This window comes from Melampsora larici-populina (assembly GCF_000204055.1).
Source record: "Melampsora larici-populina 98AG31 unplaced genomic scaffold MELLAscaffold_1, whole genome shotgun sequence".
NCBI classification, from domain to species: domain Eukaryota; kingdom Fungi; phylum Basidiomycota; class Pucciniomycetes; order Pucciniales; family Melampsoraceae; genus Melampsora; species Melampsora laricis-populina.
In genome coordinates, this window is record NW_006768765.1 from 1869317 (window position 1) to 1884880 (window position 15564).

Genomic DNA, 15564 nt, shown 5'->3' on the forward strand with positions numbered 1-15564 from the left:
TGTAATTGCTATTTTTAAGGTTTTTATTATAATACGTCGCCCATTGGTACTCTGGTTTAGTACTCAGGGCTGACATTCCCCACCACCAGAAGAGGTCATACGCCTTCTCAAGGTTTATGATCTCTTTTCGATGCTCTAAATGTGTGGAGTCATTACTTTGGCATGATTAACTTTATTTGTTGGTATACACTCCCCTGCAAGAACTCCTTGATCTTAGTGTTGAGACTCCATCTCAGATTCACTATCCTCATATTCTACAAATTCCATTGTATCACCTGCTCCTTCATTTTCATCTTCTTGTCTATCTTCCTCTGCTTCAACTGCATTTATGGCTGTCCCTTTCCCTTTACATGTTCTCCAAACATGCTGAGGATCTGTACTGCCACAGGTATTGCAAGACTTACTACTTTTCCTTTCAGTAGTAGGATGTTGAGCTTTTGTACTGCTTACTTGGTGCTCCTTGTGGTCATTATTTGACTGAGAGTGAGAATTATTTGTCTGTGTTCTTCTAACAGGCATCAACTTTTAGCAATATCTTCAAAAGCTAGAATGAAATCTGTCCAACTACCATCCGGACCAATTCTATTTTGGACCGGGATTCTGATTGCGCTGGGTAGCTGCCAAAGTACTTTTTCAGCTACTTCAGATGAGTCTGCATTTGGTCTAAATGATCTAAACCGCTGTTGTTGCCTTGAAGCCCATTTACCACAATCAGAATTGATTTCTGGTTTGAATCTGTCTCTCATGAATAGTCTCTCCATGTAAGACCTCCATTGAGCATTGCCAAACCTGGTCTGAATAACTTGTTTCCATTCCTCCCAAGTTTTATTATGCCCACCGTCTTCTTTCATGACGTCCATAACCCATTGTCGAGCTACACCAGTAAATACAATTGATAATTTTGATGTAATCAAAATATCTGGCATTTGTAGGCGCACTGGTACTGCGTCAACCCAATCAATAAACTCTTGGTGATTGTACTCACCTTCTCCGCTAAAAGTAGGCCAATCCTTGACATTAGGATATTCTTTCCTTAGTTCTTTTCTGATTGATGCTTGACGCAACAATTCTGTGGTTGTTTCTAAATCTACCATTGAATTGTCAGGATGCAACACAGTGTTTTGATTTATGTGTTGAGACAAGAATGGATTATTTCCAAGCTTAGGGGTAGTTTCCACTCTGAACCTTGATCCATTATCTTGCCTATCAAGGTGAGGAGGTACACTTCTGACCTTCCTTGTTGAACTACCTTGCATAGGAGTTTGACTGATACCTTCAAAATTTCTCACCATTGAGCCAACTCTATTTGTAGGTAAAGTATTGTTTTGTAGTTGCTCCTGCACTTGCTCTATGTCTTGCTTATTACTATTTGTCATTCTCAGCAACATATCTTCAATTCTATCTAATTTACTATTAGTAGAATTTTCAAACTTTGTTTGATTTTCTTTAATTTCCTGTAGACTTCTTGCGATAAAGTCTTGAAAATTACTCCGCTGGATTTTCTCATTTTCAACCGCAAGTGTTTGGTCTTGGATGAATTTGTTCATTTCATCGCTAGACAGACTGGTGTTCTGATGAAACTTGTTGTCAAGTTTTTCATACAACTTATGATGAAGATTTTCTAACAGTGTAGTTAGAACTTGATCATGTTGAACTACACTAGGTCTCTCACTCTCGTGATTGTCACAAAACTCATTCAAAGTATTTTTGAACTCTAAAATATTCTCATTAATATCATTTAGAGAGAGCAAAGAGGATGAATTTTTATCTAAAAATAAATTCAAAGACTCTGAAGGAAATTGATTTAGAAAGGAAACAAACTTTTTATTCAAACTAGAAACATCTTTGTTATCTTGCCTGATAACCTTATAAAGTTCTTTGTATTGAGCATTAACAACTTCTAAAAGATGAAATTCTTTTTTTAATACTTCTGAAAATTTAGAACCTAATTCATTACTAAAATCTCTGATATTGGAATCCAAAACTTCTAAATTACCATTAAATACTTTCAAAAATTCCTTAAGGGACTGATTAAATTCATTAGAAACATTTATCTGTTGTTCAAAATGTCCAAGATAATTGGTTATTTCAGTCATCATAGGTAAAATGAATTCACTCTGAGTTATTTCTGAGAACTTACGTAAAATAACTCTTTCTTGAGTACTCAGTGTACCTAAATCTTTTTCTCCAGGCCTCTTTGACTTCTGAAGTTTTGAAAGAAATACCCCCTGTTCAAAAGAATCAGCGCTTGGCCTGCTTCCACTTGGGCCTGGTAATAGACCTGAAAGTCCTGCTGGCTTGAGTTCACTTAGCTGTGGTTGTACTATCGGGCCAAATGCCCTTGGTGTGACCTCAGATGGGAGTTCCGCTGGTGGTTCATGGCCGTCTTCGGCTGCTGAGCTTCCGGTTTGACCACTCTCAGACTGAATATTTGGATCATCTACTGAGCTTGAAGGTCCTGACACTGATAGTTGTACTTTACCAACTTCTGTTGTCAACGGAAGGTTGGTTGAGTCCTTTTGCAGAGCCTCAGTGGTAATTGAAAGCTTACCTCTGCCTTCATTTACCCTTTGCTTACTGCTGGCTGTTGATCCAGCCCTGGATCCAATCTTTGACCGTGGTCCATCGGTTCCAGGCCGGCTAACACTGGTTGACTGGAGGTTACCATAACGCTCCGGCTCATTACGGCTACGAGGATGAGGTGGTGGATTCCAATCAGCCATTGTGACAAATGAGCAGATATGAAATTTCCAGAAAATAAATCTAAAACAAATTTAAATTCTCTTCTAAATTTCAAGATAGAGAAAGGAAGATAACTCAAATAACTGAATAAATTTCTTTGAAATCTTTCCTTGGTTGAAACAACTGAGACCTTTTCAACTTGAGGTGATTGTTGTAGAATGAAGCTCAAATCTTTTTTCCTTATTCTTTAAATTAGTCAAATAAAATCAATGAAAGATTTCAGCACAGGAAAAGGAACTTATTTTTAAATCAACAGAAAAAATGTCAAAGTCAAGAACAACCTAACAAAATTTGATATCAGATTTGACAACTGGTCCAAGTTAATCAATTAGTGTTAAAAAATAATATTGATGTTTCAATTAGGTATTAGTTCAAAAGAGAAATGTCCACACAGTTCTTGCTTTATTCTTATGTATTATCTTGTATACAATGAAAATAGTGTGATAAGATTGTAGCAAAAATAAATCTACTTTGAAAATCAAAGGCTGACTTAGAATGGACTCGATAAGAAATTTTTATTTCTGGAATCAAAATCAAGTCAATTTGCTTTAGATACAATTACTCGGTCAATCTAGAGTTGACAAGCTAAATCTGAAAGAGTTGTACTTGAAACAGTCTTTTCGAGCCCAAAGTTTAATTGATTTGCCTTAAAACCACTGATTGATGGATGGATGCAGTCTCAAGATAGGCAATATAATAAAGAAGGGATTTCAGTGTTGTTATCTTTCAATAATCAAGAATGATTGAAGACACAATCAATAGCTTACTTTGTGAATTACTATGTTTGAACTTCAAAAAAGGACTTCCACAAATTTTTATGAGATCGATAGCTTTTCAAAATCAAAAGTTCAATCAATTTTTGTTAAAAACAATCAATCAATTTCAAAGGTTTCGCCCCTTTGCCTTGTGTAGATTAAAATGACTTCTGATCGAATGAACACTTATACCAAAAGAAAAGAACAGAATGGATAGAATGATGATTTGATCAACTTATGTTTGAATTTCTCCTTGATCAAATTGTAAGTTCTTTGTTCTTTCAATCGAGGTGTGAGACTTTCCTGATCTTGTCTTCAAGATGATCGTGGTTCAGTGCAGGAAAATCTGGATGAACTTTATCTAGATTCACTACTAATCAGGGTGATTAATAAAGGACAGTAAAAAATAAAGAGAATCACAGAAGAAAATCAATGTCAGTGATCGATTGGCTGAATCTCGATATTCAATTATCAAAGAGTAAAGCAATTCTACTATTTTACTTACTTGCAGGATTGTAGTTTCCAATCGATTGATTTATTATCAAATTGTCAATTGGTTTACTATACTCTGTGTCAAATTTCAAGTCAAGCTCCTCAATAGAACAAGATATAGTCTTATCAGCAAAAGACTTGAACAAAGAAATCGATTTTGATGATTTCTTACAAAGAAAGTAGATAGATAGACCTACTCACTGGAAATCTTTCCAGATACTGAGGGATAATGATCAAAAGGGCTGAAATCGGTTTTGAAGTTAATAAGGGACAATCGATTTTAGACCAAGGTGATGTCCTTGTGACAATCAAAACAATGATTGATTCTAAAGTTATGAAATCACAAGAAGATGGGATAACCCAATAAAAACAAGTATTATTTCCTTATACTGATTGAAGAAGGTAATTGTTGACTAAAACAACTTACCCAGTCATCTATCCACTAATTACTCTCGTGAATATGATTGTCCCAATCGGATTAACACTTAATCCAGGAAAGAATATCAAAGAAAGATATCAATCAATGAAATTATCAGTTTACTTATTCTTCTTTAATAAATTGTGAGCTCCTTAGATTGGATGATCAAAATCTTACCTCGTACTGATTTTCTTCTGTCTTCTTGCACGATAAGCAACACCGGTGAGAGTCCCAGTGAATTCGATCGATCGATCGTACAGTGATGGTGCTAGGGTGGTACTTGGTGGTCTGCGAGTTCGAATGTCGAAATTCGGTGAGCAATAGCAGGGTTGTGCAAACATCCTGACCAGCGCGGGTCGCGGGTCGCGGGTCAGTACATTTGATACTGCAGCTATAAGTCATTCCAAATCCGTTGACGCAGTGTCATTTTGTAATTGCAAATCCGTCAACGCAGTCAATTTCAACATCCTCAAACCGGCGTACCATTATAGACCATTATCGTGACCTCCGAAAATGTATTGACAGGTTACCACGTTCTCCCTTAAGTCCCATCTGGGCGAAGGTGTCAAAGGTGGAAATACAACCAAGATTACCAGGATTATCCCGCTGATCAAAACTCTACAAGTCCATCCCATTTTTGATCACCATTCACGAGTAAAATCAAAATTGATAGCAACACTTTTCCGAGCAAGTCTAACATAAAGTGAGGTCGTTTTGATCGCCAGCTTTGATGGACGTTTCTGTGACGCGGGCAGATGCGCATTAGGCTACAAGGTCATGGTGTTTTCCATAAAATCAATGTATCACAAATGGAAATGAACGGTGGATAACGAAAGAGAGGTTGATACGTTTTGGGGTTGCTATAAAAGTATTATGAATCACATTTGATTTTGCTAAGAATCGCGCGACAGGATGGATCGAGTCGTGAGAAACGCAGTGATTGTCAATTACATATGAAATTTGGCAATACATGTGAAATGACCAGCGCGGGCCAGTTTCGCGGGCCGGCCTGTTTAGTTGCACAAGGCGTCGATTTCTCTGGAAATTCGATGGAATTCGAAATCCAGTACGTGTACAGTACCACTGTGGCTGTCGGACCGCGCGCAGGGCTTTTGTACAATTACCATGTGCGTTAATTGTACACAGTCACCTGATGTAATATATGTAAACTTGTAATGAAAGCCACGTGTTTGGCTTGTTACACCCCACAAATAAGAGAATTACAGATATAATTCAGCACAAATTATATGTAATAGAGTTATCTATGGATCAACTATTGATCCTTTTGTCAAAAAAATAAAAAAAATAAAAAAAAGCGAAATTTGGGGGGGAAGGAGTTTCTTTCCTTTCTCCAAGTTATTATCCTAAAATCAAAAATGCTGAGCTTTCCTCAGTTTTTGCAATTGAAGGTGAATTGAAACAATCAAATGAAATATTTTTATTTTTATTTTTAAGGTTTCTAAGACTGAGCTATAACACACTCAAAAAAAATCAAAAAGGTTCTAAAACCCAGATGAGGCCCCCAAATGTGAGCCTACTAGCGTCTGTTAGGCTAGTAGAGTCAATATAAAGGTTGTAGAAAGTCTAATAACTTCTACAAAGGTTGTGTAGATCAAGATCTACAAGTGTGAACGGGTATAGACGTGGGCGTAAGAGCTTTACTTGCAATAAACAAGTAAAGACTGCAGTTAGTTGACCTTTAAACAAAGGCTTTAGCCCAGGGATTTTGGGTTAATTATTGTCTTTACAATAATTAAAAAGAAGAGCAACTGACGCGCAGTTCTCAATCCTAATTTGATCCTCTTCTATTCTAAGAAAGGTCAAAGAAGGTAGTGTTAAGGTCTATTATAACACCGGGAACTTTACACTCTGACTAATAGAGATTTCCCCGTAGATTTAGAGTTTCTTATATCAGATGAATCCCAAATCTGATATGAGCAATACTCAAGGACTACTTCCTTACAAGTAATTCCACCAAATGGATATTACCAGAAATACTGATTATGGAGTCTAATCAGAAACAAAGTTGAATGAGCACACAGAATAAGCAACAAGACACAAGGTTTGAGTTTCAAGGTTCGTAGAATCAGGCCTTTAAAGTTTGGTTATTGAAAAGCAAAGTTTAAAGGTTCTAGGAAGATGAATAAAAGCAAAGTTGTGTAGTTGTTGAATAATAATGTGATGATGTTGATCCTCTCAATTTGGCTGGATTTTCAGGGTTTATATAGTCTGAACCTTGGAAATCTTTGGACTACAAGTGCGCACAAATTGTGGTTCTATGGTTAGGTTAATTACAGTAAGACAGTTACTATTGTATTATAAGTATATTTCACTTGTTACATATGTTTTACGGCTGTGAAATATATGTAGCTTTGGTTTGCATCAAAGTTATGTATGTTCAAACCCTTTGATTTAAGTTCTGCACATGTTACATATGCTAAATCATATGTAACTTGACTCTTGAAACTGAGCCTTGAGTTGTAATTGCTATTTTTAAGGTTTTTATTATAATACGTCGCCCATTGGTACTCTGGTTTAGTATTCAGGGCTGACATCAAGCGTCACCTCGAAAAAGTTGTACCGTTGATTCATTGGATCAAAGTACTGTGAAAGCGAAATCATCTCGAGTCAATTCCGGTCCAGCTTCCTCGATTCTAACCAATCACTTACCATCACGAGAAGAACGGGAGGCTGAGTGGGAGTTCAAGAAGGATCACATGTTAGCCGAACAAGAAGCAAGACGGTCTGAAGTGTTTGCAAATAACAAACTATCTGAAGCTATTACGAAATCCTTAGATCCAAAACCGAATGAGCATACTCAAATGCTTCATGAGCTTCAACTTATAAGGGAGACTTTACATTTCAAACAAGCAGAGATGGAATTTGAAGAAAAAAATCTTGGTGAAACAAAAATCATCAAGCGACGTCGAGAGAAACTGGAGTTAGACAAGATCGAGCAAGAGCTGGAGTCGCATCATAAGAAAGCAAAAATGGAGGATATATCCATGAGGGGTCGTCTGTACAAGGAATACATGGACAATTTCAACATGACCTGGGCCGAAGCAAAACAAACAGTGGATGAGATGCTCGCACAATAAGGAGATAAGGTAAGCATCTCACTATTGTTTACCTAATCTCCTTTCAAATGAATTCATTTGATAATTTTTCATTTCATTTCCTACCTCATATAGACACCGATCCAAAGACCTCAATCATGATTGGACCATATATAAAAACCTCGTTTTTTTAATATTTTTTTCACTAAGATACTTCATAAAATGTCTCGACTTGAACTTTTGGACTGATTTCAAGTCAATTTTTTTTCTCCTTCACTAAAGATAAAAATAAAAAGTCTTTTTTTTTTAAAGTAATTATATGAAAATTCTTAGTATTTGTAAGGAAAACTTTCCATGACTTTGTGTGGCCACTGTGATTTGTGTTTTGCAAATATAAAAATTTCATTTACTTAAAAAAAGATTTTCAAAAGTATTTTCTTTCAATAAAAACTCCAAGACAAAATAACTTTGAGCAGATAAAACACACAAGAGAATTTTTTTTTTCAATAACACGCTGATCCAAAGAAAAAATCTTTGCAAAATACTATCAATAAGTAAAAAAATTAAGAGTGAAAGAAGATACATTCTTTTTTGGGATGTTTGACTTGGTGTAGAATTTTTGAACAAGGAAAAAAAATAAAATTGCTTGTCTGCATCCTGAACACAAAAATAGATTACTATATGTCATTAAGAGTCACGGTATTCTACAAAACCTAACACTTACCATCTTCATATTTTGCCTGCCAACATAGCACAGTAATAGGCAAAGACTTCACGGCGTAAAGCATTGTCATTATCTGCAAGGACAAAGTTTGCAACAGCAGGAGTTTCTTCGTTGTACAATCGCTCGGCTTCTCTTTCGGCGTTGGTAGGTGTACCGTATGAAAGTGAAGTGCTTTCATCAACTTCCAAAAGGAAGTTGTGAAGTAGGCAAAATACCATCAAAAGGGCGTTCATACGTTTTGTTGATACATCATCTTTTAAAATAAGTCTACATTCCTTCATCATTTGAAAACGAGATTTAAGCATTCCATTAACCTGTTCAATTACGGTTCTTGCCTCACTGAGCTCTTTGTTAAATGAGTTTTTGAGTTTGGCCAGATGAGTTTCCGCATTTTGTTTCAATAGAGGCAGAGTGCATTTTGATGCACTGTATCCTGAATCGGCGACTAGATACTCACCCTTGGTAAAGTAACGACCCGGGTGAGTCCAAAGCTAGATAACCAATCAGCAAACATTTTTTTTGATGTGATTCAACCAAAAACTTACTTACCGATGAAGTTCTTAGGACTCGCTGGTCATGAACGCTGCCACACCATCCATGGCAAGCAAAGGTGATTCTTCGACGATGATCACAAACAATCATTGAATTGAGTCCGTAGAAATATTTTCGGGTCCAATAGTCCTCTTTGCAGAAGACTGGGCCGAAAGCTAGGGGAATCAAGGTCCCATCAACGAAACCTACACATCCCTTCAAAGCCGGGTGAGCCTGACTGATCTCTTTGCTGATCTTTGCTCGTTCGATTCGAGATGGCCAGCTAAGGTACTGATGCTGCAACTCCAGAATCGCCGCTACACATCGCCATGTGTAGTTTTCAACACTCCCATCTGAAATGATGAGCTATGTCAGTAACAGAAACGAGCTACATAGATTATCAACCCACACCGACCTGAAACCCCTAATAAACGGCCTATGAGAGAAACCTGACCACCATTTCCTGAAAGCCCAATATTTGCAAGCGCAACCAAGAGTTGCACCTCAACCCGTGCTTGAGGATTGCTTGAAGTGTTTCTAAATACCTGACTATCTTCAATCTTACGTAATAGAGTTATGAAGTTGACCTTCTTCATTTGCGCCTGTCCATATCATCCTAGCAGACGTTAAAAAAGAGTTCAAACGACAAAAGTAATAGGAAGACCTTACCACTTTGATGAATGTCACATCTCCACCGTTCATAAATCCATTGAAGAGCTCGTAGGAATGGTCTCGATCGCGGAGAGTTCTGGATTCAAGGTATCGCTGGTTTTCAACACGTTCAAGCTCCCCTAACCACATTCCAACTTCGTCAATCTTCATTTCAAAGTTGTCAAGTTGTGGAAACCTTCTACTTTTCAGAATGAAAACTAAGGATGAGCGAGTGATGGGTGTAAGTTTAAGATCCGGTAGTAAGTGAGGCAGGAGGAGAAGAATCGATAACAATCGAGAGGAGCTTGAGTGATGTTTGCGTGACAAAAGATGAAGAGAGTCGTCGGTAGGGTGAGCGAGGAAGTGTTGTGATACCGCTTTGAGAACTTGTAGGACCTGTCGTCTGGCTGAGACTCGTGGCATCTTGAGATGTGAGCGATGTGAGGAGTCTTTGGAATCAGATGGAATCGAGGTTTTTAGCAGAACATGGTCGGTCTCGCGGAAGTTTGGGAACGTTCCCTAGGACTTAGGGAACATTAGTTCCCAGGCTGTTTTCGTCATATGAAATTTTATTTACATACCGCATGTGTCCACCCCGCTTCCACTTCCATCTGCTTCCATACACTCTTCCCGATGCAGCTTATCGACTATCTCACCTCATCGTTCAATTTTTAACTACATCACAAACTCCATCCACTACCCTGACGCATCACAAGCTTCACGCATCAGTTCCACATCAACAAGCTACAAAGCACAATGCTACTCTCCGATATCATCGAACAGTTGGACGATTTCCCATCAGTACGAGACACTGTGGACGCCAATGCCGTCTTCCGATTTGTCACAGTCGCCAGCCATTTTGTAAAAATTAACCAACGGTCCATACGAATTGACAAGTACAACGCGCCATACGAATATCTCAATTCCGCGCTGCCTCCACCTGCAGTGCCTGGCACGTGGGAGGTTCTATGCAACGTGCTATACTCCCAGTTCGCCTCATCTTACGTGGAACCTGCCGCCCTGATCCGAGCCCAAGGCCTCAACCGCGAGCCTGGCGCACTTCAAATTCCAGAACGGATATTCTGGCCTCCCTACCGAGACAAATGTCCCAACGCCGAGTGTGGACGGCGAACCCTGGAAAGAAGGCCCGCCATATGTGGATATCTTTATGACCTAGACGGCGTCCAATCGATTCGCCATCATACAACGTATTGTAGACGTGAGTTTTTGTCATCATTTCTACTCAAACACCAAAACTGACACTCACTACGTTCAACACCATCCCTCCAGAATGCAAGACCAGCTTCAGGGCATCATACTTTTCACACAAGAAAGGACCACGGACCTACTACTTGGACACAGTCAGAAATGATCCAGACTGCATCCAAGTTAATATGCACTACTTCATGACCACACAACTACTTGAATATTTTAATCACACACAATCCCTAGCGCAGTGAGTACGCGGACACCACAATAAATCGAACCCGGCCTTGAAACTAAAATGATAAGCCTTATTTATTTCAGTGTCTCTGTATACAATCTGGCAACTATATACAACAGCTGCCACAAGCTTTCCCAAGACGCCTCTAATCACTTTCCAGCGGAGACATTTAAGCCGAGTCTTTCCGACCACTGTTGCACCACGGCAATGGATATTCATCGTCTGTTACGCCAATTCAACCTCCGAAACCGCATGATGAGCGTCTCTGACTCTGGCGGCTCTCAACATCGTTTCCGAGATCCCAAAATGACCGTTCTCATGTGGACCGAACTCGAAGGCAGTCCTTACATTGATCATATGTGCTCAGAATGCACCGAAATTCTTGAAGACCCGAATGTTCCTGGAGGCGGTTTGGGTAAGCCATAAAATATACCATGATTAAAACCCTCATAAACTAATGATGTTCCTTCTTGATGGTCACAGCAATTTGTGCAATCGCTATGGACGGCATAACGATTGGACATCCACGTTGTAGCGCAACCAAGGAGCAACTCGTATTCCTTAATCCCCTGGACACCAACCCACCACCGTGCACTGTCATGCTCGAAACACCCAAAGACCGCTATTGCCCCCTCCACATTCCTTTGCTAGGCAAACTATGCCATGCCCAGCCATGCACCCGAGACGCAATTGGTACTACCAAGGCCTGCGACCTAGACGAACACAAAGAGGCCCTCCTAATCCGTTCTGAGAAGACCCGACGTTCTCTGGCTGCGCTGGCTTTCAACCAAAGAACGGGCGCCAAACTTCCTGAGGACCCAACAGCTGCACTCAACGCCAATACTGATGCTTTCAATGTAGATGCTTTGATCGAGCGAGATGAGTCGGACCGCACCCACGAAGCCGGTCGCGATGGAGAAGAGACCACCCGGCCCGCCGGAGGAAAGAAGCCATTCTGTTCAAACGCGAAGACGCATAACGACATGCTGTTTGTCGCTACCTGTGGTATAACGTTAGCTAGGGAGACCATGTACCGCGCGGAGTCTGTAATATTGGTCCGAGTCAGCAGCTATGGGTTTTTCATTACCCCCTACCTTGATACACTAACAAACGCGTTCTTCTCTGAGCAGGAAATATTGGAAAGAAAATTTCCCGTTCTACCGCCTGTGCAATTCTTCGATAATTCATGCACCTTCGACAAGTCACTTAGGAAGGACCCCGCCGCGGCTGAACGCCTCAAGGGGACGATCAGACCAGTAGACCCTTTCCACATGCGCACCCATTCTGAAAAGGATGCCCAGTGCCGCCAATACAATGACCCAAAGCGCTGGCCATTCCTCAAGAAGGCCGATGGTACCTGGCGATTCAATGGGTCTGCAGCAGAGATTACCAATGCCTGGTATGGTGGGTTTCTATCAATATGCCGTGGCATGCATGAGATAAACTACAGATTTTTCTTGGAGGAAATGATACGTGTTCGAAACGAATCTCTGCTCTCGAAGCTTGTACGCAAAACTAACTTTTGCTGTAACATCCCTTCACATCTTGCTCAGCAAAGTCCTTTCCCCCTCTCACTTTGATACGAATACTTTTCTTTCTATACTTCCTATCTTCTTTCTATATTGCAACCTTTATTCTTTATCTACATTACAGCTAATTTTGGAGTACGTATACCGCCACTTATTCCATCTGAAATTTAATTGTGTTATGCCTCAGCATCAATATGGTGTGCAGCCTTCCTTCTCCTTCAGAATGGCAAGCACAGTGAAAGCACAGTGAGCAGAAAGCATAGTGAGCAACCAAAACTTCTAAGGTGACCAAACATGAAGTTAAATCCAATTCAATACAAAATGCGCGTGAAACAAATAGAAAAAGTCGCTGAATAAAATCTCAAAGATAAAGCAAAATATCAGGAAACACTCAGCAAACAAATAAGTTATCAAAATGTTGCACTCCTCGAGACGAGATAAAAAACACTGAAAGGAAAGATGACTAGTCACAACACAAGCGTAAAAATACAAATGCAGAAATCATCATTATTGTCGTGCACAATAATAACATGCTATACAACACACATTTCACACTGACAAAGGTTTAAGGCCAAGTTCATGGCAAATCTGGTTACACTTGTTATGACCGGCTTTGAAATCAAAAAAAAATTGCTCTGTCGAGTCGTGGTTCTCCAAGTGGTACGACCTGATAAAGAAAAGCATCTATAAGTATTGTAAATGACAAAAGCAATAACGGCTTACGTACCCTTTATTGAAGCAAACCACACTGGAAATGTTTCCCGTTTCGTCACAGTCGATTTGACCAATAACAGTAACACCACCACTCTTTTGGTAAACATAATGTATAAAGGCATATATGTAATGCTTCCAAGTATTGGAAGGTGGCATAGTGTCTCTGAAGCACGACGGATACACGTATCGCTTACTGCTGGAGTCCCGGGCAGTTTCGCACATCACCCATCGGGGGAGGTCATCGTCAAGTGACCCAATGGTCTGCATCAAGAACACGCGATGAACCTAAGGCAAGAAATCAAAGGGTAAGTAAGTAACGTGCAACATGTTCATTGAAAGTTTAAGAAACAAACATCGCACTGACGTGTAAATTATACGAGCGTAAAAACCACTCCTGGAACTCCCGGACTTCTTGGTCGTGCCATAATTTGCGCAAACGGGCCTTGAATAATTCAAGCATGGTTGCCACATATGCGTGAGCATTGACGAGCTCCAAAGCATGATCTCGGCCGGACCTAGCAGAACACGACCATCGGCTGTGAAATCTCACTATCCCTTTATACGGCACAGGGTCACCGTCACCTTGCAATTCACGAACACACCAATCATTGACATCCCTGGTCAATGATAAATCAACCTTGCGACCTATTCCGTAGACCACAACAGCCTCCGTAAATCCAGTACCGCCATCTGGAACGTATGAAGGTGTCCTACCGTGTTCGTAGAAGTCTTTGAGTTCGTAAAGAAAGGCTGCGCGTTTGGCCGGTGAATCCAGTCGGAAGGTCAAGACCCGTCGAGGAACGGAAACCTGTATCACACTTCCAGCCCCTACCACAACTGCGAATGCACCAAATCAGCGTTACGAAATCAAAGTAAGAGATAAAGAGGTAGGTTTCCAAAATTCCACACCTTCCAGCTTGGCGTGTCTCAGAGCACGCGGAGCCCTGACCTTGATGACAGTGCGGGAAGTCGGTATTAAAGGACCTTGAACAGTCGTCCCAACAACTTCAGTTTCGGTAAGAGCCACATCATCAGCTGGTCCAACCGATCCATGGACCGCAGCAGATGAATCAGAAGCAGTAGAAGAAGTTCTGGTGATGGGGACTTCAATAAAAGAGCTCGGAAATGTGAGGATTGTGCTAGAAGCCTCCTCAGTTGCAGTCGATTCGGAACGCATAGCTTCACCTGACACATCTAAGATGTTGCGCGATCGCATATTAAGATTGTATTATTTAAGATTGGAACAATCTGATTGAGATTGAAGATGAAATTGAAAAATCAAAGGTGAACTCTCACCTGACACTTCCACTTCTAAGATGTTGCGTGATGGCATATTAGGATTATATTGGAACAATCTGATTGCAGATGAAATTAAAAATAAATCAAAGGTGAACTCTTTGTTGAAATACTTATAATCGGAAGGCGCAAATGGATAAAAACCAAGGGCGGTGTGCTGTTATATGGACACAAAAGCAATTGATTGTTGAGCGATCACCGGTGTGTTCGCAGGCCAAAAAGGTAAGGTAATCCCTCGCTTCGCACCTTAATATGTGGCCCAATGAATACCTACCAATGACACCCAATTATCATTTTGTGAAGCTCGATTTGTCCCCATCATCAAAGTGCTGGTAGGTTATATTAACCAATATCCATTTCCTGACTCTCGACCAGTCCCGATCTTCTTCAAATTTCAACTCATACGAACAGCCGCGTGAAAGATATTCAAACAAGCGAGCTACGCGGCATTGCGTATAGGTAACTTGTGTATGCAACGTCCGCAAATGAAATATGTATTGCCACATGATATATTTTGCTATGAACATTGACATTCAAAATAACCATCTGAACGTTGATCAAGCCTCAAGCATCCCACTTAAAGACTTCAGAACCCTCGATCACATGGCCGATCACATAGCCGCCGCCGATCATATTGAGTCAATAGCCGCCGCCGATCATATCGAGTCACCACATCATCTGGACAATATAGATGATGGGCAGAACACCAATCGTGTTCCAGCGAGCCCCTTCGCCTTTGATGTAGAAGGAGATCGCGAGGATGACAACCTTGAGTCAAGCTTTCAGACCTTGCAAGGAGATGACGAGGATGTTTCAAGTACGTGAACTTAATTTCTTTTATTTCCGTGTATCATCAATGTTTTTAGACTAATTGTGTCATCTTTGTTATATTTGACTTTGATAAAGTGTCATCAGTTTCCACTACACCAAATGTAATCTTTACCGGGCGGTAAAGAAAACTACTGACATAGAAAAGTCCTGAGGCAACAGGAAGAGAGCTAAAAATCTGAAAAAATATGCACCTTGTTCCTAGATGTTGGGGCGTCATGATGAGTATTATATTGTGTTCTACACGCAGATATTGCCTAGTGAACTAACTGCAAGGGCTGAAAGTCTGCAAAAAGGCAGCTGTAACAGTAACCGAAATTTAGGTCATAGGTAAAGGGGCTCGCTGTTGCGCGCTAGGAGCTCCGCTAACTTTTGCAATTCTGC

General features: G+C 40.2%; 5 protein-coding genes across 5 annotated transcripts; 2 read left to right on the plus strand and 3 right to left on the minus strand.

Moving 5' to 3' along the window:
- Positions 1–1194: 1194 nt before the first annotated feature.
- Positions 1195–2723, minus strand: MELLADRAFT_58558 (uncharacterized protein; the record flags this gene model as incomplete). Its single annotated transcript, XM_007403956.1, has 3 exons — positions 1195–1203; positions 1233–2027; positions 2226–2723. The coding sequence occupies 3 exons, from the start codon at positions 2721–2723 to the stop codon at positions 1195–1197; spliced, it is 1302 nt and encodes a 433-aa protein (XP_007404018.1).
- A 1055-nt stretch (positions 2724–3778) lies between these two features.
- On the minus strand, positions 3779–4748 carry MELLADRAFT_86948 (uncharacterized protein; the record flags this gene model as incomplete). Its single annotated transcript, XM_007403955.1, has 4 exons — positions 3779–3870; positions 4003–4090; positions 4191–4287; positions 4585–4748. The coding sequence occupies 4 exons, from the start codon at positions 4746–4748 to the stop codon at positions 3779–3781; spliced, it is 441 nt and encodes a 146-aa protein (XP_007404017.1).
- A 5377-nt stretch (positions 4749–10125) lies between these two features.
- On the plus strand, positions 10126–11996 carry MELLADRAFT_86949 (uncharacterized protein; the record flags this gene model as incomplete). The annotated part of the gene is made up of 5 exons (XM_007403581.1): positions 10126–10588; positions 10660–10825; positions 10897–11228; positions 11297–11874; positions 11958–11996. The coding sequence occupies 5 exons, from the start codon at positions 10126–10128 to the stop codon at positions 11994–11996; spliced, it is 1578 nt and encodes a 525-aa protein (XP_007403643.1).
- Positions 11997–12891: 895 nt separating this feature from the next.
- On the minus strand, positions 12892–14272 carry MELLADRAFT_86950 (uncharacterized protein; the record flags this gene model as incomplete). The annotated part of the gene is made up of 4 exons (XM_007403954.1): positions 12892–13009; positions 13070–13341; positions 13421–13884; positions 13966–14272. 4 exons carry the CDS (start codon positions 14270–14272, stop codon positions 12892–12894), a joined length of 1161 nt encoding a protein of 386 aa, XP_007404016.1.
- Positions 14273–14844: 572 nt separating this feature from the next.
- Positions 14845–15177, plus strand: MELLADRAFT_58560 (uncharacterized protein; the record flags this gene model as incomplete). Its single annotated transcript, XM_007403582.1, has 1 exon — positions 14845–15177. One exon carries the CDS (start codon positions 14845–14847, stop codon positions 15175–15177), a length of 333 nt encoding a protein of 110 aa, XP_007403644.1.
- Between the last annotated feature and the right edge of the window lie 387 nt (positions 15178–15564).